The sequence below is a fragment of the Thermobia domestica genome, chromosome 18 (genome assembly GCF_964235325.1).
Source record: "Thermobia domestica chromosome 18, izTheDome1.hap1.1, whole genome shotgun sequence".
NCBI classification, from domain to species: domain Eukaryota; kingdom Metazoa; phylum Arthropoda; class Insecta; order Zygentoma; family Lepismatidae; genus Thermobia; species Thermobia domestica.
The window spans coordinates 12,259,366-12,285,120 of NC_137471.1; the positions used below are offsets into that span (position 1 = coordinate 12,259,366).

Consider the following 25,755-nt stretch of genomic DNA (forward strand, 5'->3'; position numbering starts at 1 on the left):
AAGTCAACTAAAAATCTTCTTATCTCTTGTGTATATTTTCATCCAACATTTCCTCTTGAAGTATTTGAGAACTATCTACATTGTATCTCCAGTAAACTTAACCTATTAAAAAAATGATGTATTGATTTTTGGAGATTTTAATATATCTAAAATAGATTGGTTAAATAAAGAGCCTTTACCAGGAATACACTATTACTCTAAAGTCAGGTTCCAGTTATTGTCAACTTTTTTGGATAATACGAATCTAAGTGTTGAACCAGCAGTATTGGATTTAGACTTAGTTTTAACTAACGCATCTATAGTGTCGGAAAGACACGATGAGTATATGGTAGCTCTTGATGTACACCGTTATTCAATTGTAACTAAAGTATTTTTATCCAGTGTTTGTAAAGTATATGGGTCCACTGAAAGATTTTTATATGCTAAAGGTGACTATTTATCCTTGTATCTTTAAATTGCTAATGCTGATAGGTGTAATATATTAAGTGTTAATCTCGATTTAGCAGCTTGCAAACTAGAGGAAATTATTAAATCTGCGATGGAGTGTAATATTCCTAAATCTAGGCCTAAAAAAATCTAAATTTCCCTTATGGTATTCAAAAAAATTGATTTCTTTATGGAAAGTAAAAAATCAGGCTCATAAATACAAAACTTCTCAATGTGAAAATGATTATGTAGTATTTTCTAATTGTAGAAGAGCTTTCAAAACTCAATTAAATGTGGACAGACAAATTCATTTCAGTAGTAAAATAGAAAATGATCTTACAATTGCCCCTGAAAAATTTTGGAAATATGTAAATGGTTCAAAAAATAAGGTAATATCTGGTATTATTGACAATGATGTTTTATTGACTGATGATAGTATGTTGGCTGAAAAGTTTGCCAACTATTTTTTCATCGGTCTTTCAAACTTTCTCGGTTAGTGTTACTAAAAATCAATGTTCATTTGAAGAATTTGGTCAAGTTAAACCCTCAAAAATTACTACTAAAATGTATTGGAAGCTACCAGAACTTTAAAGATTAAATCGTCAAGTGGGATAGACGGAATTCCAGCTTTCATTATTAAGGGAATAGGTGAAATAATTGCACCAATATTGTCTTCTTTGTTTAATTGGAGTTTATCCACTTGTAATTATCCTGATGTATGGAAATTGGTTTCTATAACACCCATACCTAAAACTAATGGGAAGTTTATTAATGATTTTCGACCAATCTCTGTAATGAAGGTAATTCCGAAAATCTTTGAGAAAATAATCTATAAATATGTTTATAATAAAGTAAAGAATGAAATTAATATAAACCAACCTGGATTTATGGCTGGTAAATCTGTAATAACTAATTTTATATTCTAAAGGTTATTTGTGTTTGCTTATTCAAAGATATGGTATGTAAAAAATTTGGTGACAATGTAAAAAACGTTAGGCTATTGCACAACAAGTTTAATGTTTCGGAAAACGTGCACATGTCAACTGGCTGAATGATCTTTACGTTGTTATATTTGTTTCTAACAAAGGATTTTTAATTTTTTTTTTGTATTTATCAGTTATATACCCAAGGGCTTGTAAGTTAAAAAACAAATGTAATCTTATTGCTGGGTATATTTATATTTTTTTATTTTGTATCCACAAGTTATATCTAAATTGAAAGATAAAATAGACATTCTTGCCCCACGCATTTAAATAGAGAAAAGTGTTGTTACAGCGTTTGCACACGTCTCCGGCAATGCCGGATCCGGTCCCGACAATGCCAGCGATGGAATCGGCGGCAATGTAATCAATGGTAGCTTGCACACACTTTCCGACCCGGCAAAAAGGTCGGTGGAACTCCCGGCACTGGCAAATGCAGCCGGACTAGCCGCCGACAATGTCGGTGTCGGCTCCGGTTCCGGTTTTGTCGGCGGCAATGTTTTCTTATGCGTGGATGCACACGAAGCCGGTAAAGACGGAGCCGGCTTGCTGATAGGTTTCTTCAATCTAGCTACAGTGAGTGAGTGGCAAGGCGTTGTGTATTCTTGTTTCTTTTCCTGTATTTGGATTTTCTGTTTAATTCAGGTTTTTTGTTATTTTCTTTTTTTCACATCATATGAATATATAATGAAGAATGAAATAATAAAAATGGCTGTGAGGTACCACAGATATAGTGGCTTGCTATTTACATAAATTCTCAGCAAGGGAAATTCGGATCTTGTTTGAATTATCCAACTACGGCAACGCGGAAAGTAAGTTTCACACATGTATGTATGTATATTAATTTATTATCTTCTACAGCTGAAACTTACTTAAACGATTTAAACAAAGGGGTCGTTGGATTCGTTTTGATAGAGAATATGTCTTAGCATATATGAATTCATAATTTTTAAAAAATCAACATGGCGGAAATGAACAAAATGGAGATACGAAGAAATTATGAATCTAGGATAGTTGTCCAGTGCTTATCCTGTTAATTATGCAACCCAGTATGTACGGTATAAATATCCATCATAATCGTAGAAGTAGGCATTCCCAAGCATAACAAAGGTTGTAAGTAAAATAAAAGTAAATAAAAACTACAACACAACTACAGAAAGAACTGAAAAAGCACAAACAGAACAAGAAAATCGCCATTCTTGTGGTTGCATGCTGCTTTAGCCTATAGATCATTATAGAACGATTGTGGAATCAGTGAATAGGCAGCCACAATGTTGCCTTTCGAGAACCTATTATTATTATTATTATTATTATTATTATTATTATTATTATTATTATTTTAAATAGCTTGATCTCAGCCTGTTTCAATTTTGAGAAATTTAAATAGATGTTAAAATTATGGCAACAAAAGTGAAAAAAAGAGAAAGAAACCAAAAGAAGGCCATATACCTCGTGCGCACACATACAAAGAGCAAACAACCTTGTTTTTTCGATCTTCTGTTTAGTCTCTCCCGAGGGGGAAAATACAGAAAAATAATACTTTGCAAGACTCCTATCAATCATTGATAGCGATCAGGTTTCTCCTATGCATTTTGTGTGGATTATCTTTCTTGGCTCCTGCAAGATCATAGTACGTAATTTGGAAGGGGGAGGGTTGTTGAAAGAGGGAAGGGAATGCATAAAGAAGAGTATCTTGTATAGCAGTATGATTTGATTTAATTATTATAAACATAACAGGCTACAGCCGAAGTAGCCTATGTTTTTTGTTTTACAAGATGCAAGATGCATTGCAAAACGTTATCTAAGAATGTTATATCGGACATACTACATATGTAGGCCTATCTAGAACAAAATCTCCCCTGGAAAAAATCCTCCTATGCTGAAGAAAATTATAATTTAGTTCCGTTTCCTCCGTTCGATTCCAAGAATGTACTCGATTCATCTATCTATACGCAACTATGCAAGCCCACAGGGTATCATGGACAGAAGTAGGTCAATTTGACAGGGGGTGGATTAAACTGACGTTTATCATTTATATGAAACTATTCTGGAGTGCCATACTTTCTGCGTGAGTGTAGCTATATGTTACTTATTTCCGCTTGAAGTAGCTTTTTGATTTAGTGGATTGTTTTCTGCAGTGCACTGAAGTCTTGCTTCAGTGACAATTCATTTCATCGTTCATCGAGTGACAATGACTAAAGTGTTTCAGTACGACGTTTTGAATCTCATTGAATTAGTGGAAATGAGACCTTGTCTATGGGACAAGACTACAGACTCATATAAAGACAAGGTCTAAAAGCAAAAAGCCTGGAAAGAAGTATATACAAACCTTGTACAAGACTTCGACACCATGGACAAAAAGAAACGAGAAGCGACATGTATGTATAGGATAATATAAAACAATAGTGATTCAAACGCTTTCTGTTTACTTACAGTTGATACATAAAATGTAGATTATATGTAAATGCAAATAAAATGTACAATCGAAGACATAGAAATGGGCCACTTCGATATTTTCTTCGGGGTACGGACAATTTTCCAGCGGTCAATTTGCCACCAAAATTCGACAAAGCGGACAATTTGCCACCAGTTTTCGCAAATTCTTGACAATTTGCCACTATTGGATTGTGGGTTTAAGTATAGGGTTACTACCTATTGTGAGTTGTCAAAATTATTAATTTAGCCAGTGTCTTTCTGCGAATGCTTTTGATTAGGCCTATATATGGACTAATTTACAACATATCTTTGTGTACTAAACAAAAGATATTTGGGAATTTAGACGTTAATGCTCCTACGTCACTTGATTGACATAATACAATTAACCTTATTCTTTGCATTGAGCTGTTTCTCAGATATTGAACGACCCTTTCATTTATTCAAGTCAGTGTGTATTCAAGTCAGAACAGTCAGTATTCATGGCTCTTGCAAAAAACAAACAAACAAACAAACAAAAAAAATCTTCTAAACAGCGCTGAATATGATTACTAATTCTTGTACTAAGAAATCGAACATTTGTTTAAACATGCGAAAGTAATTAAAAAATTTCGAATCATATTTCAGCAGCTTTTCTGATAATGTATAAAACGAACCTTCCACATTGCGCACTGTCAACAATGGATGGATCAAAATCTTTCTAGTGCTGCTTTGTTTCCTCTTTCTTCGCCAGGGTGTCTATTAAACTTTCAAAATGGAATTTCGTGACTTTTTCGTGACCTTTTCTTTACCAAATCATAAAATTTTCTAACTTTTCGAAGACTGAATTTGGTTGCGAATTAGATCGAATTTTCATCCATGCGATAGAAACGTACTTTGCTTGCGATTTGGTAGCGTCTAAACCCGACCCGATTTTTTGGTGGTGAATTTTGACGTTTTATAGAACAAAATTTTCCAATCTGTACTTACATTTGTACAGTTTAAAAAAATCGTGACCCAAAAGCTAAATTTCGTGACTTTTTCCTGACTTTCATAACCGTTTTCTGATTTCGTGACTTTTTCGTGACATTCGTGACCGATAGACACCCTGTTCGCTGTAAGTACAGCAAGGCAAGGAGATATCGTTTATTTATTGCTGGACTCATGTTCTCTCCTTCACGTTCAAACTCAAACTACCTTTCGGCACCGGCATTACCGGGATGTGTGTGCAAAGCAGCGCCGGCTCCGACACTACCGGAACCGGTTTTGCCGGCCGCGTGTGCAAAGCAGCCCCGGTTCCGGTTCCAGCATTGTCGGTGCCGGACCCGGCATTGCCGGGGACGTGTGCAAATGCTCTTAGGAAAAATACTAATCCGTAACTAAGCAACTTATAACGGGTTTACTTGCTTCGGTTCTTCTGAGCTTAAAATGTAAGTAAGAACACATAATAAAGAAACTAAGTCTACCTGATGGATAATAATAAGAAATAATACAAAATGCAATGAGTTGATCAGTACGGTAATGTATACCTACTTTTGGGCCACTCTGTGTATATATATATATGATTATTGATTATATATATTCGAGTATAGATGATTGTGTTTGTTTCATGTTATAAGGTTTTGTATTATTATTGGGTATTGCTATTATCTTATATCTATATACAGGTGTAGAAAATTTTTAGTATAAAGTAGACAGTTCAAGTTATATCAGTGCACTGTTGAAACCAAAACTTTCGCTATCTTTCATCTTTGATTCATTTAAACAATAGTCATGACCAGTGGCGTATTTACGGGGGGGGCTTCCGGGCTTAAGCCCCCCCCACGAAATCTTACTTACTATAGTAAAGTATATGAAATATCTTGCAGAATTTTCACATTTTCAGGCAAAGCCCCCCCGAAAGTTAGCAAAGCCCTCCCCGAAACAAAATCGTAAATACGCCACTGGTCATGACTTGCTAACATTCGAAAAACATTCGAAATCATCTAATTTTCCCCTCTTCGTCAATTTATCTATTTTTCTAGCGTAATTATTTCAATACTTTCTCCTCGTATGGTTGTTAAATGAAATACTGTCTTATGCCCCAAATAAATTGTGCACTATACGGTTATATGAGAAAGATAGAATTAAGATATCACGCATATTTATCTTTTTATAGGAATACCTAGAATCCCCATCTTTAAAAAATGAAAAATAAGAAATATTGCTTGTGATTTATATAATAACTTTTTGTAGCTACTAAAGAAATTACAGCAACTGTCAAATTTTGATTAAATTCACAACATTGTTATTCAAAGTATAGACCAAGATTTTCGCTGTGGAACAACATAAGGAATAGTAGTCCTTTAGATTCAGAGACATTTGTCTCACAATTCATTTCAGCGTAAAATGATTGTCGTTTCATTTTTTTTATTGTTGTTCAACTTAAATTTTACTGTACGTTTGGATAATTAAAATAAATATATATTACTGTTATCTAAACCTTGTGTTACTTTGTCGATACGAAAATAATTCAAATTTCCCAACCTATTCTAGACCAATTAGAAAATGATTTTATTCTACTTGTTTTAATTTTTCCAGCAGCAAAATAATCTTGGGGTCTTATTATATTTGAGATTATGCTTTATAGGGTCTAATACGGTATTCCAAGAGGAAATTGTGTATTGTCAATTTCTCTCTCCTGCCTTGAGTTTACAATATGGGAGTACAAATATCCAGTGTTCGAAGTAGAAAAGTACACGGTATTCTTTACCTCAGATACTATCTAGATGAGCTATCGATTCACAACGTAAAAGTAGATTATATATTTGTGCTAACCTTTTACTTTCGTGAAATGCTTTTTAGTAGTGGTATGCATTTAATTTTAAAGATCCAGAGGTGTCGTTACACTTCAAACAGGATAAACAGCTCCTTATTAGTGATTCAGAGCGCAGTTATTACCAGAACTTTTCACGTAGACCACGCCTTTTTTACTTTGTTGCGATTCACGCTATCTTTCTCTCTCTTTTAAGTGATACACGGTTGTTGTCTTCACGGTTTTGTGTGCTACTTTCATTTACGAATGGAGAATTATTTTTTTATAACAAACACACACGCATAAAAAACATTTACCTTTCTGGCATAGGAGGCAAAGCCAGGTACTATTACAAGCTATCTTCTTCTTATCAAAGACGCCACATAAACCCATACAGATAAAACGTTGTTAGGATATGGACGGATGTACACAGCCAGAGCAAACTCAACATCTGCACTTTCATTATAATGAACTCCTGTGGCTTTTACAGCTTCCGTTATGGCATCGATATTCGTATACGGAAGATTAATCGGAAAGCCGCACATCTGAAAAGTGTAAAAAGATTAGGCAATAAATATAAAAATTTCGCAACAATTAGAAATTTTCATACTTTATTAACTATAAATTTTCTATATTTTTGAAATAGTTTCAAAAGTAGCCCACCCCACTCGTCTCGTGGTATCTAGGTTCGATTTCCGATGGAAGAGCATTGAAACTGAACTCATTAGAATGTTCGAATTCTACCTTAATTTGCAGGTTCACTTCTCAAGTTTTCCATCTATCGGTATTAAGATTCGGATTTTTAGAGGGAAGGTACAATGACTCAAGTGTATTCCTTTCTGTTTGTGAAGTTAATCAGGGTTTCTACTGATCTGGAGAAATCCATTTCCCTGACTTTCACTTACCTTTGGCAAGAAATTCCCTGACTTTTTCCTGACTTTTGGCAAATTCCCTGACTTTCATGACAGGTGTCGGATGACGTTGACGCATAAATATGGGTGAATATTTATACATGAAAACATATTCTATGGAGACAAATAGTAATCAATTGCTCATACGTGCATTCCACTTACTTCCCATAAAAATGTGAGCAATGTCGCATACTGTGATCATTAAGCTGAAGTTGGTGTACAATTAATGTTAAAAACATATATTTTATAAAATTTCCCTGACTTTCTCTGATTTCCAGTTTTTTTCCCCTGAACTTCTCTGGCTTTTTCCTGACTTCCCTGACCAGTAGGAACCCTGTTAATTTCCATAAAAATATGTATGTTATTAATTTGTTATATTTATGCCTAAATAAATGTTTCGATACGTCTAAAATGACTGCATTTTCTTCTTTTGGAATCCCTTATGTATTCATTAATTATTTTATTATCTTTAGTATTGACAATATACGTATTATCGCACTCACAATTTAGTTCATAAACTTTAAAGTGAGTATTACCACTTTAAAATAGACAAAACCTATGATCACGAACTTCTTCAGACCAAAAGTGTTCGAACTGGCGAGCCCGACGCTCGTAAGCTCGGCATTCGCACTCAATAATTGAGCGCAAGCCCGAATGAGCCGAGTCCCAATGAAATAAGTGAGCGCGAGCTTAGTTGAGAGAAGTGAGCACAAACCCGCGCGAGCCTAGTTGAAAGAAGTAAATGCGAACCCGAGTGAGTGTGAGCCAGTTGAAAAGTGAATGCGAGCCGGAGTGCACGCAAGCCTAGTTGAGAGAAGTGAACGCGGGTCCGAGTAAGCGCGAGTTCAATTGAGAAATGTGAGCAAGAACCTAAGTGAGCATAAGCCCAGTTGAAAGAAGTGAGTGCGAGCGATCCCAGTGCAAAATGACCATCTATGCTTCAAACTAATGTAAATCTAAAGTACATAACAAGTAACAAATCTGCTCTGCAGCTTCCTCTTACCAAATGCTAAAATATAAGTAGGAAAGCAAAAATCAATTTTAGGCAAGGCTTTTTCACGATTCGTGTACTCTCAAATTATTCTATTCGTTCAACTAATAAAAATATGCTTCCTACTAAACATCCAGTATGTACAATATTGGCCAGAATGGTGACTCACTAGGTTTTTTTTTCCCCCCATCACCCAATGGGCATTCTTTTTGCACGTGATAGTGTCATCTGCTAGGTTGGTTATTTACTAATTGTTCATAGTGGGTGACTCATAAGTATCTAGAGATTGTACTGTCTGTACCCAACGAGTGTTGGTTCCCTTTCTACTCTCGCTGAAGGGTAATAATAGTGACTATCCCTGGGAAAAGAATTTCTCTGGGAATGCGCACACAAAGATTTTGAGTGAAGAAGGTTAGAGTACTGCCCAATTTCTACCAGACTGCGACTGGCACAAAAGGAAGTTACCAGACCAATAAGTAATTTCAAAACCACTGGAAATTATGGCTATAAAAAGCCCAAAGAGCACAAAAAGTTCACAACTAAGCGTATAGATGACGCCATATTTTTTGGCAGCAAAGAAGTCATCCAGAAAATTAACCGAAGCAGTCCAGACTGGTTTACCATAAGATGGGAATCTATCTAGCCAGAGGATAATCCGCAGGAGGTTATTACGTTTCAATTTCAAATCCTATAAGCCTGCCAAAAAACAGAAATTGTCGGTTAAGAATATTGCCGACTGATTGACATTTTGTAAAAAGTATAAGGGATGAACTGCTGAACAACGGAAGAGAGTTATGTTTTCGGACGAGACTCAAGTATCGCAATTTTATGTCTTTTGCAGACACATACGACAGCCTCCTAAACAAGGGACTTTGAACGCTTCATCATTCCCTCCGTAAAGAATGCTGCAAAAATCATGGTCTGGGGTATAATTTCTGCTAAAGGAAGATGTGGATTGTGGTTCATGCCTGAAGGGACATCGATGAATGGAACTGTCTACCTCGTGGTGCTTAAGGAGAAGTTACCAGTGTTTATGGAGATTAACTAGTACACCCACTTCCAACATGATGGAGCTCCATGCCACAAGACAAAATCTGTTTAGGAATGGTTTGAAACGAGCGAGTTTCAAATTCCTGGACCTTAGTTCGGAAACTGTCCTGACCTGGATCTCATCGAGAACTGTTGGGTAATTTTAAAGCGAAAAGTAAAAATAACCTCAGTTTAGTGTTTCTCAATTAAGAAAAACTACAAAACACGTCTGGGTTACAGAAATTACACCAAAATACTGCGAAAAATTGTCTGTCCATGCCTTCTCATATGCAATTTGTGTTATAAAAATAATTAAAAAAAAAAAAAAAGAAAAGAAAAAAATGCACACCAAATATTGAACTTACTCTCAAGAGTGTATATATACTTCACTGTGTTTCTATCACGGAAATGTATCCTTTGTATGGGTTTTCAAACTGAAGTGTATCATTTATATCAATGTACATCCGTATTAAATGAGACTGTTCTTGTCTATTCATGAGCATAACACCTATTTGTGGTGAGTCATCCATTCTGGCCAATACTGTAGTTATAGCATGCATAAGTTGTAACACAATCCATGAGAAATGCGTAAGGCATAAGTTGTAACACAATCCATGAGAAATGCGTAAGTTGTAACACAATCCATGAGAAATGCGTAAGTTGTAACACAATCCATGAGAAATGCGTAAGTTGTAACACAATTCATGAGAAATGCGTAAGTTGTAACACAATCCATGAGAAATGCGTAAGTTGTAACACAATCCATGAGAAAAACACTGGACAACAATTAACTTACAGGGTTTTCATAAAGTATGGACGGATTTAATTCGCTTATAATTTACACAAAAATGCTCATATTGAAATCAAATAAAGTGCAAACGGTAGCGGAAGGATTAAATTTTTACCTGTAATCTGCACCAGCTCAGTTCATTCACCCCCACACCTCCAACTGGGCGACACTAGGAATCGACTTCTGTGGGCTGTTGATGATGCTTTCCCTTACCCTGCTCACTGTTGCAGGCGATGTTGGCGGCCTCCCACTTCGAGGACGGTCCAGGACGCTTCCTGTCTCCAAGAACTTAGCATGCCACTTTCGGATTGCACTCTCAGTCGGTGCCGGCTTTATGAACTCTTTGGTGAACTTTCGACACACCAGAATTGCTGATTTTAGCTCTGCGTACCACAGAACACATTGCGCTTTCTCTTTCACCGACGCCATCTTTGATACGGTAACAGTGTTGCCAACTAAAATTTTAATCCTTCCGCTACCGTTTACACTTTATTTGATTTCATTATGAGCATTTTTATGAAAATTATAAGCAAATTAAATCCGTCCAGACTTTATGAAAACCCTGTATTTCACAACACTGACATTGAATTCAAACTATAAACGAAACTTGCATGAATTATTTCGATTAGAAATTCTTAGCAGTCATACAAAAATTAAATATAATGGCTTCGTTTAACTATTTATGATATTGTTTAGCGTAAAATCACGTCAACGCTTATAACTGAAAATTAGACGAACTATTCACATTAACAAAAATTAGAAAAAAAAAAAACTAATCATAATAATTTTTACCTTGTGAGAGCCCAAAATATGCTGAAGTTCATGAATGTGTTCTATGCTTGGGACGTGACCATTCCAAGAACTCTCTAAATTAGGTAGCAGTTTCCGCAAAATAGCAATGCAGTATCTATTCCACATTGTCCTGAAAATTAAATTTTCATAGTAATAAATATATCTCAGAGCTTATATTAACAATAACATGGTAGTATGTCATGCAATTTGAAGGATGCTAGAGAATGCTGTATCGCTATTGATGTAATCAAACATCTAAAGCTATTGACTGATTGGTTTTAATTTTTGTCTTGGAATAAGATGGCGCGTTGTTTAGCTAGCTCTGGACTTGGGGAATACACATTAACGACGAGTATTAATTTAAACTAACTGTGACAAAACTAATTACTAAATATTTATTTACTTATTTGCTTATTTATAATTTTTTACGTTTTATTTATTTATCTTTTTGCAAATTCTGTTTTCTTAAGCTTCATTTAAGTTTGATTTTAATATGAATAATGGAATGCAAATATTTTCCTATATACCTTGTTTTCTGTCTATTTACTAGGATCACGCTAGTGAGCCTTATAAGATTGTAATGTTATTAGGATCACGCTAGTTGGCCTTATAAAGTTGTAACGTTACTAGGATCACGCTAGTGACTTTGTAACATCGTAATGTTATCTGAAATCACGCTTGTGGATCTTATAAGATTGTAATGTTATTAGGATCACGCCAGTGGGTCTTATAAGATTATAATGCTATTAGGATCATGCTAGTGGACCTTATAAGATTATAATGTTATTACGATCACGCTAGTGTGTCTTATAAGATTGTAATGTTATTAGGATCACGCTAGTGTGTCTTATAAGATTGTAATGTTATTAGGATTACGCTAGTGGGCCTTATAAGATTGTAATGTTATTAGGATCAAGCTAGTGGGTCTTATAAGATTATAATGTTATTAGGATCACGCTAGTGGGTCTTATAAGATTGTAATGTTATTAGGACCACGCTAGTGAGCCTTATAAGATTGTAATGTTATCAGAATCACGCTAGTGAGTCTTATAAGACTGTAATGTTATTAGGATCACGATAGTGGGCCTTATGAGATTGTAATGTTAGCATGTACGTATCTCTGTTACTCAATAAAATAGCTCTTGAACGAAAGCGAATTTCTGAAATCTGTTTTTCTTAAGACAGCTAGAGCCATTGTCTCGGTCGAGTTCATTAAGGGAATCAATCCGTTAATACCTTCACAGGTAACGATGACTTTAATGGTGGCAATCCATATTCGATATCCCATACATGGAATACTGACCACTTCAACTACCACTATAGATACTTCATTTATAAATGTAAATGATGCGTGATCTTCTTTACTGAATTTCCAGAGTATTAATCTAATACATAAAATTAAAAGTGACTATGTTTGTAATTTCGTACCTCTTGAACAACCCGACCGATTTCGATCAAATTTTCAACGTAGATGAGGTTCGGGCCTAGAATGCATTTTATTATTTCACTTTCACGGGAAACTTAGGGCAAGGGGAGAGGGAGATATTTAAAAACGATCGAAAATGACTGATATTAATGTCGAATCCATAGTTTTCGGGGTCTCTGAGATAAACAGTGACACTTCCGATGCCGTTTAAATCCAAATTCAGCCCTGCAACTTGGTGGAGGGATATAATTGATTGAAAATTACAGCTATTAGTGCCGAATCCATAGTTTACGGGGTCAGTGAGACGAACCGATTCCGTTTAAATCCTAATTCATCTCTTTATGTCCAAAATGAAACGTGTTCTCCCCGTGCGAAGAACGGGTATTCTACTAGTATTTCATATGTAGCCGTTTTTTAATATTAATAAGCTGAAATCAAATACTCTTTATCAACATCATAAATTAAATTAATTCTGTCTATAAAGTCATACAAGTATACACCGCAACAATAGCAAAGAAAATGAAATGAAATGAAATCTTTAAGTTTAACGTCCTACGGTTATGCCGGTTAGGCTAAAGGAGACGAGTGAAATGGTGGAATGAAGAAAGTGGGAGGAAACGGAAGAACTCCAAGAAAACCCACGAGCACGGTGTTTGTCCACCACAAAGTCCACACGGCGCGAACTAGGATCGAACCAGGGACCCCAAACACCGGAGGTGAACGCTCTACCACTGAGCCACCGCGCCACCAATAGCAAAGAAATACTTAAGAATGACAATCTAGTTAATCTAGTCTTTTCATCTGCACCACCCTGAAGAGCTTGATTTATTGCAAGTTCTAGTTGAGTCTCAAGATCTTCCTCAGCCGGGCACTACCTTTTAGAATTCAAAGTCCAAATGAGCGTCTGATCATGAAACCGTTAAATTCACCACACTGTAATGTTATTTTAATTGTTGTCCTGTTCTTCACAGAATTTCAGTTATATTTTTACATTCTTAAGTCCAAAATTTCTAGGAAGCTAAGAAAACATCTTTCTCTTTGAAATACGGATTTTTGAATGTCTGGCTTTCTAAGAGTTCATTTTCCAGCAATTTCCCTTAATTTACACATTATGTTTTAAGCTTTATTATTTTTATAATATTATGATTTATTGTGCTTGCAAAATTAGTTTATCTGGAATTTTGATAACTAAAATCATGTGCAGAGTAGCAACCATGTGTCTAAAATGTTATGTTTGGGTTGCTTTAGTAATTATGCCTAGTAATGCGATACACTTCCCCATATATATATATATATACTTGTTTTGTTTTACAGTAAACACCTAGAAAACGGATATACGAAAAGAAGTCAGAAAGTCAAGTTTACTAATACATATCTTTTGTACTACTGCAGGTAGGAAGTTATGACCTCCCTAAAACGAAATTCAGACGCTGACTGCTTTGTGACAGCAGAATCGGGTTTCACCTCAAGTCCTGAATAAGATGTACAAACATTGACTACTATGCTTTCTGTGTGGATGCTACAAAAAAATGTGATTTACTTCCGGGTTTTGTGAGCAAAAGAGCCAGAATAAGTTCAAAATTCATAAAAAATTGTCATAAATGAGTGGTGTGAATTTGATAACAGTGCACCATAAATGATGTCGCGAATTCAACGCGATGTGGTGGTCGCGTTGGTGTCCAAAATGAACAAAGAAACGGGAGGCCACGTATGACAGCAGAGGTCCTTCTTGCAATTGAAGAGGCTGTACGGGTGAATCGCCGAGTATTACTAGCAGAGCTGGAAATATAGTTTAATTTGTCACACGGCACAACGTGCGGCATTGTTCACGAACGTCTAGAATACAGATGAAATGCTACTCTTTCTGGATTTCTTATATTTGCTGGCTGATGCACAAAGTGATCTGCTTCACCAGATTGCAAGCATCGGACTGTATGCTGCAGATACGTTGCACTACGCAGGAAAGCCACACCAGAAGAAGAAAACAAAGCATTGTAATACATCAGGAATACTTATAATTGCAGTTATATTAAAGATGGAAATAAAAGAGTTAATGCAACTTACGATACAAACAGATTACTCTTTACTTAGCCCAATTAGGTTAATGACGTAAACAATTTCTGACGCGACGTATGATTAAATAATTGGTTAGGCGCTAAAGAACATTTCAGGAATGCGTGACATACAACTCATGTTTACATTCGTCATTGGTATATATAATTATCGTAGATATATTATTCCATACATTTATCCGTTAATTCACTTCATCAAATATTTATATCAATTATAATTAATAATCTTCGTCACGAAATATCTCACAGATGATCTCCGTTACCAACATGAAACACATCAGACTATGAGACACGAAATGACATCAATTTAAAGCCAACACCTTATAGAATAGAATCAGCACCTAAATATCGACATTAAAATTGTAACTGTTATCGCCATATGTCTGAGCTAATTCAGAATTTGGTATTAAGTTCTTGATATGACATGCATCAAATGTGAGAATAAGAGGAAAGAATATATCCTATTAATGGAATCCTTACGGACACCGGACGTTTAGATTCAGTTGGACATTATTTATGCTACTCCACTATGTCCAGAAACAATATATAAAAATAATTATCACTTTATATATATATATATAAAAAAACTTTTTCTTTTAAATATATGTATCAAAAACTCTCTTTCTAACATACAAAGATCAAATTTCAACAGTCATGCAAAAATAGGCATTGATTTCACTGTCAATTTCGCCAGCATTTCAACGGTGCAGAAAAATTTTACATCATCTTTTACTGTAAAGGTAGATTAGTATAATTCATTGCTCCAACTCAACATTAACCATAATTAGTAACATTTAAAATTGGTTAACATGAAGAATAAAGGCGCACACAGAAAAAAAAAAAAAACAGATAAAATGCTGTAATGGATCAAACAGGTGCATTACACAGAAAAGTGCACAGCAGATGAATTCCGCGACAAGGCAGTGGTGCAATTCAGCCGGTTCGCTAGAACGGTTGCTAAAATATTTCGAGTTCGCAGAACCGTTCGTTATACCGAGTCATAAACTCTTCTCACTCTCACTCACTCACTCACACTCACACTCACACACACACACACACACACACACACACACACACACACACACACACACACACACACACACAGGCAGCTGGAAGGAAGAGCTTGTTGGACACAAATTTTTTACAGCCAAAAACAAATGACCTATTTAAAAAGCGTTGCTTTGCTCTGTGCATATCAGAAGATTACTGGCGGATTGGGAAACGGTCAATTTTATTTTGTCTTTGCTTTTAAAAATTCTTATAGCTATAGGGTTAAACATACGATCTCTCAGAGCAAAGTATAAGCGTTTATTCCTAATATCAAGAATGAGAACTGGGATCACATGAATGTAGTGGTGAGGGTTATTTATATTTGGAACACATACCTACCATTATCGTCAATTACCGATCCACTGCTGGATGGTCTTTCCAATGTCTTTTGCTAACCATCTATCTTGGACAATTCGTTTTCAATATATTCGAAGTGCTACATGATTTTGACACACCACCTTGTATTAGGATACTGTATATGTCACTATCTGTCACTTGTGGTATTCAATAAAAATTTTGGTTTTGTCTATCTTGTATGGTTTGTTTTCTAAGAGGATCATATCTATCTACCTATCCACCTACTCTCTCTTTCTCTCTCTCTCTCTTTTTAACAACCGGTTACATATACATATACATATACATATACATATATATATACAGGGTGGCCCAAAAGTAGGTATACACCCCTGCATTGATCGTCAAGTATAACATTCTAGTTTATGGGTTTATTTACTTCGCCTCTTCCGAGCTTAAGATATAAGTAAAAATACATTAAGAACAAATAATAAAGAAATTAAGTCTATGTGATAAATAACTATAAGAAATTATATAAAATGCAATGAGCTGATCAGTACGGTACCGTATACTTACTTTCGGGCCACCACCAGTTGTTAAAAGATTAGAATAGCACCACTTGCGACAACTGACAGATGACCATTATAACACGCCCACTTTAGTGTATCTCTTTCACATCTCCTCTGCTTTGGTGAACATAGGGAGGATTTCCTGAGCCAAATCATTACTGTACACGAATCGTGAGTTTACTACTACTGCCTGGAGTCAAAAGTGCAGTTAACAGCATGGAAACATCCACGATCTCCAACAATTACAAAATTCAAAATATCATCCAGTCCTGTCAAACTGATGGCAATGGTCTTTTGGGAAATCCATGGTGCGCTCTTGTGGATTTTGACCTTAATCACACATTGAATGTTGCGACCTGAGAGGTAACATTAGAGAAACTGAAAAGATGTATTTAAAGCAAAATGACTCAACAGCTAGAGAAGACCGTACAATTGCTCCTTGACAACACACACCCGCATATAGCTTATGCCACACTGAATCTTCTGTAACGGTGGGGTTGGGAAATTGTTTCGCACCCACCGTACAGTCCGGATCTGGCCCCGTCCTATTTCCATCTCTTTCTCGAAATGAAAGAACATCTGAGTGGCAAACGATTCATATCACATGATAATGCCAATCATGTCGTCCAAACATGAGTTTCTGGTCAGGATCCTATGTTTTATCGTCAGGGTTTTGAAAATAAATTTTCCATCTAGACAAATGCCTCAACAGAAGAAGTGGCTACATCGAAAAAATATTGGAAGGATGTAAGTTTATTTTACATATATGTAGTATTTGTCTTTATATCTAGTATTAACAATGTGCCTGAGGAGGGAAACTTACTTTTTGACTTTCCCAAATACTTTTAATAAATTAATTATATATTCTCATCTTTGTGCATATGTAACATTACCTGCTTGTACGCCTCCATCTCATCAAATTATCCCGCAAATGCTTCTCAATACGATCTTGAAGCTGCTGCGTCACGGACTGTGATGTTACTTTATACTGTAATAATGACGGCTGTACACTGCCAGTTCCTGGTGGTGGGGCTTGGATAGTTTTACCGAAAGCAGGACACCAATCAGACTTCCTATTAACATCAAACCTCATCCGACATGGTAATTCTTCTCGTTGTACATTAGCCCAAATCTAAAACACAAGAGATAAACACTAATTGAGTAATGAATCATCGGAATCATTAGGACAATATTAAACAAGTGGATTTTGTTTCATATTGTGGATTTACAGTAGATTTTCAAACTATGGAGATTGAATATTGAAAACGGAAATAGTAAATCTATCACTTCCGGTTGCGAAAGAGAGAAAAGATCGGGGAAGGTACTTGTTCTTGAAATGCTGAATTTAAATGTGAAAACAATTTCTCACTCTGTGTTGCTTTTCTTGCTCTAAGAGGATCAGAACTGAAACCAGAGGTTGTAGCTGATTTCTACACCTTCCGGTGTTTCTAGAAGGATAAGGTCTAAAGCAAAACCTATTATTGCAAGATTGAATCCATATTAAGAAAAGAAAAAGAAAGAAAAAAAAACTTCTCGCCATCAATTACCGCTTCTGCTCTACGACAATCAGCACTGAAACCGGAAATCGTAATTTATAACACTTTCCGGTATGAACAGTCAAAATACGGAGATGAAACCTATTCTTCGGACGTTGAATTCGTATTAAAAGACCGTATCTTGCTATCTCTTACCATTTTTGATCAATAGAGATCGATGAAACCGGAAATGGTAGTACAATGTCTACTACCGGTTCTAGTACCAGTAAAGGGATAAAGAGCGGGAGTGAAACCTTTTCTTGGGACAGTAAATCTATTTCAAGAAACCTCTTCTCGCTACCTCTTACCGTTTTTATTCTATAGTAATCGAAAGTTGAAACCGGAAATGCATGATTTCTACCAATTCCCCTTTGCTTAGAGGGTGAAAAGAAAAGAAAAGAAAAGAAAAGAAAGAAAGAAAAAAGAAAGAAAAAGAGAGAAAAAAGAAAGAAAAAAGAAAGAAAAGAAAGAAAGAAAGAAAGAAAGAAAAAGAAAGAAAAAATAAAGAAAGAAAAAGAAAAAGAAAGAAAGAAAGAAAAAAGAAAGAAAGAAAAAAAGAAAGAAAGAAGAAAAAGAAAGAAGAAAGAAAAAAGAAAGAAAGAAAAGAAACAAAGAAAAAAAGAAAGAAAGAAAGAAAGAAAGAAAGAAAGAAAGAAAGAAAGAAAGAAAGAAAGAAAGAAAGAAAGAAAGAAAGAAAGAAAGAAAAAGGAAGAAAAAGAAAGAAAGGAAAGAAAAAAGAAAGAAAAGAAAAAAAGAAACTACTTTGTAGGCCGGCTAAATCTACTTCAGTTACTTTCATGCATATGGGCTCGGGTTAGACTCTCGATAGAACACAAAAATGTAATTTTATCATCATTCACTCTCATTAATCATCCATCTTCTTTAGCCGTGGGAAGTTAAAATTAAAAAAAAAAATCATTTAATTTCAAATGTCTCAATCTATCAATGAAACACGCTGTCTATGACATACAGAAGCAAGCTGAAACTGAAACTTACATTTTCTTCATTGATGAGACACCAAACTTTCTGCAACGGGCAAAAGTTATCCTGGACACTATAATGTTGTCCAGAGACTGGATCCCATATCCAATAATCTTCTGTAGGTCCATTCTCGCCACTCAACCCAGTTTCATGGGTAAGAACATAAGCGGTAGGTCCATCAGGAATACCAGCACCCAGAAGCAACCACACTTTACGTCCCAAGTGAAGGAAATAGCACGTCAAAAGAACTGCATGGTCTTCCGAGTCGCCAGAAAGAAGCTGGAGAACTTGCTGTGGAGAAAGAAAATTCTATGTATATGGGATAGAAAATCTAAGTACAAGGTAACCACACAAGTTCTTGTCATTTTTTGACGTCCCATTAATCATGTGCTCACAGACAAGAAACAAAATAACGCACGTACTTGCCTAGCGATCAGGAGTTAGTCTGACCCAGTGATGTAATGCTAATTATTTAGGTGGGTATACGCTCCATACATTTTTTGTTACACATACACACAAACATTATATATCTATATCTATATATCTATCTATCTATCTATCTATCTATCTATATATATATATATATATATGGGGGTTGAAAGTGGACAGGAAAACATACAAAACAAGTTTTTTACACCGAAGGCGAAAGCGGCTTCCTTTCCGAGTTATGAGCGCGAAGTTATTGAAAATGTTCAGAAAATTACGCAAGATTTCATTAAACTTCCCAATTCAATCCATCTGTGAGACCTTCAGTTAATTTGTGAAATTCTGTATCTGCTGAGGCCGTTCACACAGATGTAAATTTCAATAATAATAATAATAATAATAATAATAATAATAATAATAATAATAATAATAATAATAATAATAATAATAATAGTGAAGAAGGTGTGAAAAAACTTTTGCAGATCAGCTATCACGAGAGAAGTTTTTCTTCATTCGCACCAGGCAAATGTCGGAATGGTACCTAGCTTGTAGGCTCCAAGTTATCTCCTTTCCAATGCTTTTAAAGAAGGATGTTTTTCCTCTGATATCTTCGTCATCAAGCCGGAGATGCCATAACACTATTGCAATGTTCTTTTTATATGCAATACGTATTGAGAACATTTTTTGACATTGTAAATAATGAATTGAAATTAATATTTGTAATGCATTTATAATATATATACAAGTTGTAGGAAAATGTTTTTACTTACATTTATTTTATTTTTTACTTTATCGTATTTCGTATTTTGTATTTTTTATCTTTTCTCTTTTTGTCTTTGAAGCTTGTTTATTTTCCTTTCCTGCCTATTTTCCTATAAAATAATGGTATTGTATTAAAAATATTATGCTAATAAGGCAATTGTAGAATTGTGCTCCTGTATGCCTTTTAGAAATAAATAAACAAATTTAGTAAGTCACCTATCAGCCAGGTGAAGGTATTGACATCCGACGTTTCGAATGCAATCATTGCATTCATTTTCAAGGATTGTGATGAAGAGACTGGAGTCAAGTCAAGTCAAGTGAAGTCTGTTTTCCCGAAAGGGGGCGGGACGTCTGGATTTTAAACGGCTACTTTGTCCAATGTGTATATTTTATGTTCATGTGTTTATTGCGGACAGAAAGTTCTGGGAGTTAGGGTATATTATATTTTGTATAGATAGGATTTTATATTGGTGGCAGCCTTAATCATTTTAGGTAGTTCTGAATCATATTCTTTAAGATCATCCAGATTGAACGCCCATACACGCGATGGACAGGCAAAGCCCACAACATGGAATTCAATTGAAAAACTTTATTATTATTATTATTATTATTATTATTATTATTATTATTATTATTATTATTATTATTATTATTATTATTATTATGTTTTGCGAGGTTGGTTATAGTTTCGATTATTGTTCCCGAGTTCTCTGTGATCTTTGCTTCATCGAAACTCTCCTTGTAAAAATTTGATTCTACTAATCTGTTTGCGAACTTTTAGTTAAGGTGTCTTATGAAGTCTTCTAGTTCTGTAATGTTGCATGTACGATACGCTTCCTCCATGTCTGTATCTTCTCTGGTCATTCTGATCCAGAATCTTTCTGTGCCGTTGTTGTTGTTGTATACCCTGAAGTTTAAAGATTGATGAACCATATGTTAAGTTTGTTTCTATTACTTCTGGTATATCCGCTATTTATGTTGGCTGAAACATTTTTGTTGATATTGATATAATATGAACAAACAATATTGATTCTTTTTTTTGAAGAGACCTCCGTGCTCCTTCTTAGGATATTTATTAGGCCCTGTGGTTCGTCTTTGTGCAGTAGAGTAAGAGTGCTACTCACCAATATTTAATATTTGTAATTCAGTTGTAATCTGTTCGAATAGGTCATTCAGCAGACTGGGTTTGAGTAATTCATTATATTTAGGCTTCTCACTACTGGTTCCTGTGTTCTTTACCTTTTTTATATTGCTGCGTTGAGGCTGGTTGTAGGTGGTGTGATGACCTTTTTGATCTGATTATCGGCGTTCTGGAATGGCCTGTCTGGGCATCGGCTACTTCCGGTTCTGTAATTATTAGCTTTAAAGGTCCTCAGTGAGGTCCTTTTTGATTCCAGCAGTCTCTTCATATACCTGCACGCCCCTAACAACGCACGTGAAGATTCCTTGTGGCTGTTTGTCGGAGTTGTTGATTTTCACATAGTCATTTGTGAGCCATTGTGCATGTGCTTTTGCTTGGAAGCCGTCTAGAAATCTCTTGTCCGTCTTGTTTCCAAAGATTATTTTCACTCCATTATTGCGGTTTAGTTGATATATTGTCACTTTTCTGTTGGGAAGTCATTGTGTAATCACTCTTTTCAAGACCAGTGGCCCTGTCTTCTGGATCTGCGTAAAAATGGCCACTGAAAAACTTTTTGTCATTTTTCTTTGTGACCAATATTGTCTGTTGATTGTTGAGTTTCCTTTTGATTATGATGTGTAGTTGTTTCCCTGGATAGCACTCCCTTTCTTTCTATAGCATAGTTTTCTTTTCCTTTCTCTCTGTCTTCTTCCTGTTCATCTTTATATCTCTCCTTTTCTTGTATCTTGTCTTGGTTATGCGATCTTCGTGAGTGTGGTTTTATGGGCACATCTGTGTAGCAGCAGTTATTCTCAGCCATTTTTGAGTATTTCTTCGTCTACTAGTAAGTAAGCAGTTGTTTCGATCCCGTAGTGTAGATGACTTCGCAGGAGTTAGGTGATTCCGTAGCTGGAGAGAAAGTAGCTTCTGGGGGCAAGTCTTCTTCAGAAGGTAGCTCCCTTGCAGGAATGTTTTGCACCGACTACTCTGGCGATAGCAGGAAAGGTGTCCTTTGCTTTTCTCTTTTTGGTGGTTGGTCTTCTACGAGTAACATCTCTTGTCTGTTTTTGCCTAGAAGGCTTCTACTCCTTGTGTTCCGTGGCGTTTCCATATTTTTTTTTTTTTTTTTTTTTTTTTAAGTTCCTGCGTGAACCTAAATAGGCCCCTTAGGAACCTAAATAGGAACCTAAATGGGTCTTGGTGTAAGCAGCCCCTTGGTATAACACCGCAAGGTATCCAGAGGTACGATGTTGTAGGTGTGTGTAGGTGTAACTAGAGTCTCGTCCTCCTGAGATAAACTTAGCCTACTTGGTCTCCGACTGTTGGCAAGGTCCGTAGATGCAAGACTGCCTACTGTAAGCTCGGTCACTCAGGAGGGACAGGAGAGCATATAGTTAAACCTCTCCGTTCAGTTTGTTTAACGTCAATACTGTTCAGAAGGGAAATCTCGCTTGTAAGATGTCTCCAATAAGAGCCGGATGATACTACTCTTATAAGAGCGGCACGATCCCTTAGCCATATCTTAGTCAAACGTATCAATCAATTTTCTTTGAGATTTAACAGTCTTATGCAGACATAGTGCTTTCACTTATCCTGCTTCCATAGACTTGCACTGCTCCTGTACGCTGTAGACGATAATTCTTGCGCGGTCGCGTGGACTGCAGCTTGCCCTCTCGGTCCGTGGAGCACTTGCATTATGATGATACCGAAGATGTGGGTATGTAAACATGATGACTATTTAAGGGCGGACCTATAAATGGGACTTTCGGTTGACTGAGGGAAATGCTGGCTTCTGGTTGGCTGAGAGATGCTGGCTCCTTATTGTCTATTCTTGTGACTACGAGAAATGGCTTTGTTGAATGTCCTCTTTGTTCCTGAAAAGGGCCGACCAGATAGGGCTGAGTTGAACCCCATTGTCTATTGAGACTTGAGATAGCTATGGCTTTCTTTATTATTTTGTCCGAAAAATTGCTGCATTTGACTACTATGGTGGTATATATAAAAATCAATTTGTGTTTTTTTCATCGTTGTTCAATTGTACATCCAGTTTATCCTAAGTATAATCTGCCACATTGACATGGATACGATATACATCAGGAGTTTGCAAGTGAAAGTCGTCTTTCACTGATTTGAGTAATCATCTGATGTTGGTTGGAGGTTTATGAATAATTCTTATATCATCTCTGACAAGGCAAGTATTCTGTTGAGTATGTCAGAGGTGCGCCCTTTGGGTCGGGATTGTGTTTGATATATCTTTTCGTTGAATTTCAGTCGGTCAGTCAATGAAAGGTAATATGGTAGTAAGAAATAATCCTCACTCTTAACTTTTTTGATCACTTTGTGTTGGGAAGTAACGGCCCTTTTTATGGCCATGTTGATATATGTAAGACTGTAGCCATCCTTTTGAAGTGTCGAACGAAGGTGGTTGAATTCCTCTTGTAACCTTTCCTGGTCATTTACAAAGACTGCTCTCTAGATCAAGGTGTTTAGCCCTGTAAGACGTTGTGACTTGTGATGAAAGCTGCTTGCGTTGAGATTAAGATTCGTATGTGTCGTCTTCCTATGTATGTTATATGAAATAAATAAATAAATATATTTACGTTTTTCTCTGAAGTAGTAGCTGGCAAATTAACATGTTCTTTGGATTTTTCTTCACTATTTCTCGACGTCTTTTACATTTTCATCAAGAGAATTTACAATGGTATTATCTCTTTTCCTTTTTAACCAATTTTCTAGAACCTTTTTGAACATCTTGCGAATTGCGAAGCAACAATTAATTCGTCAACAACCCACAAAGAAAGCTTAAACACTACTAAGGAAATATTTTCAAAGTGACGGTTGTACTGAAATGGTCAAAGATTGCTGTGACATGCTCATACGCTACAAATCTTTCCTGACTTTTGTTTTCTACACCCTCGTGGTAACAATTTTTTCCAAATATTTCTTATCTGAATGAAACCAAAACATGAAGAAAAATGTTTATTTTTACCCCTCCTTTTTTTTCCTGCCCAGTAGGTTACGGGAAAACTACTACTACAGTATTACCTACTGAGCATTTATAGAAATAAATTGCCGCTTTCTTTGATGTCAATTACGGCTACAAATGAACAGTACTAATCCGAGGTTCCTGTTGTAGTTGATGGTATTGGGAAAGACGGTGAATGCTTCAAACTAGACCGACGATGGGGCACATGTTTTGCTATTTTCGTGGAGGTCAACGATTTCTTGGCGCAAATATATTCATTCAATTTCCTCTCAACCCTTGAACTAAAGTAAAGTCCACATTTTTTCATAACCTCCTTCGGCGATTAGAAGAGAGCTGGTTCCATCCCATATTGCCTCGCTCAAATTGTATCCCATTGGCAGACTTTGAATTTGGATCAAAGAGGGTATGAAAACTGTGGTCATTTCTATGTCAAAAGAGAAAAATTTCAACGTTACCACATCAATATAGGCCCTACTCCTCACTCTCAACTCTCTATCTCCCACTGATCTTTAGAAACAAAAGAGTTTAAGAAAAACGTTTGGAAACAGCTTAGCTTTATATAATTAATACCAGAGGTCTGCTTTCAGAATGTAGGGACAGCGCATCTGACATCTTGAGGAAATAAACACTGCAGGTTCAGAATGCTGTTTTCCATTATAGAAGAGATTCTGGGAAAACTATTCCCACAGTCCGAAAACACAAACATTTTAAAAGAATTTAAACATCATTCGCGGCAACAGCCTGACGATCAGCTTTTTAGTGAGATTTTTTGTTTTGAAATACAGTACATGAAAAGCAGTTGTTGTTTGTTCCAATGAAGTGAGTATACTGTGGATCGAATGTAGCATATACCTGCGTACTTTCTAAATTTTAGGTGGTTATACGATAGTTTCCAAAAATTAGAGGTGGATATACGCCGTATACCCGCGTATACCCTCCATTACATCCCTGGTCTGACCACCAACCTACAGTAATACAGGCACGTTGTGCCCATACAGCAGTCATAGCCCGTCAAGTGTCGAAAAGAAATGGAGGTATCGAAGCAGCTCGTTCACGTGTGTTAGTTGTATGGCTTTAAAGTGACCCACAGTTGTCGCATATGTCAGGTATTTGGGGAGAATGCCGTGAACGAACGTACCACTAGGCATTGGTTCCAGAAATTCCGTTCGGGAAATGTGGACCTTTCGGATGGACCTTGCAGTGGACTAAATAAAATGTTTTAGATTACGAGGTCCTAAAAGCAGCCATCGAGAAAGACAGGGATCTAACGTGTGATGAACTTGCAGAAATGTTCCATGTTTCCGCTGAAACAGTCAGACTGCACCTGCATGGCATAGGGAAGTCATACAAGTTAAGCACGTGGGTACCCCACACAGTGTCGGCAGCCAACAAGTAACAACGAGAGCCAG

At 36.1% G+C, this 25,755-nt stretch overlaps 1 protein-coding gene across 1 annotated transcript in view; it reads right to left on the reverse strand.

Moving 5' to 3' along the window:
- Window positions 1-5,699: 5,699 nt before the first annotated feature.
- LOC145675624 (coiled-coil and C2 domain-containing protein 2A-like) overlaps window positions 5,700-25,755 on the reverse strand; it is a 302,517-nt gene continuing 282,461 nt past the window's right edge. Inside the window, exons 24-27 of the mRNA XM_081746169.1 lie at window positions 19,068-19,343; window positions 17,430-17,668; window positions 11,126-11,255; window positions 5,700-7,157 (exon numbers count right to left, since the gene is read on the reverse strand). Coding sequence (XP_081602295.1) covers window positions 6,969-7,157; window positions 11,126-11,255; window positions 17,430-17,668; window positions 19,068-19,343 — 834 coding nt within the window. The 3' untranslated portion in view covers window positions 5,700-6,968. The remainder of the gene's footprint in view (window positions 7,158-11,125; window positions 11,256-17,429; window positions 17,669-19,067; window positions 19,344-25,755) is intronic.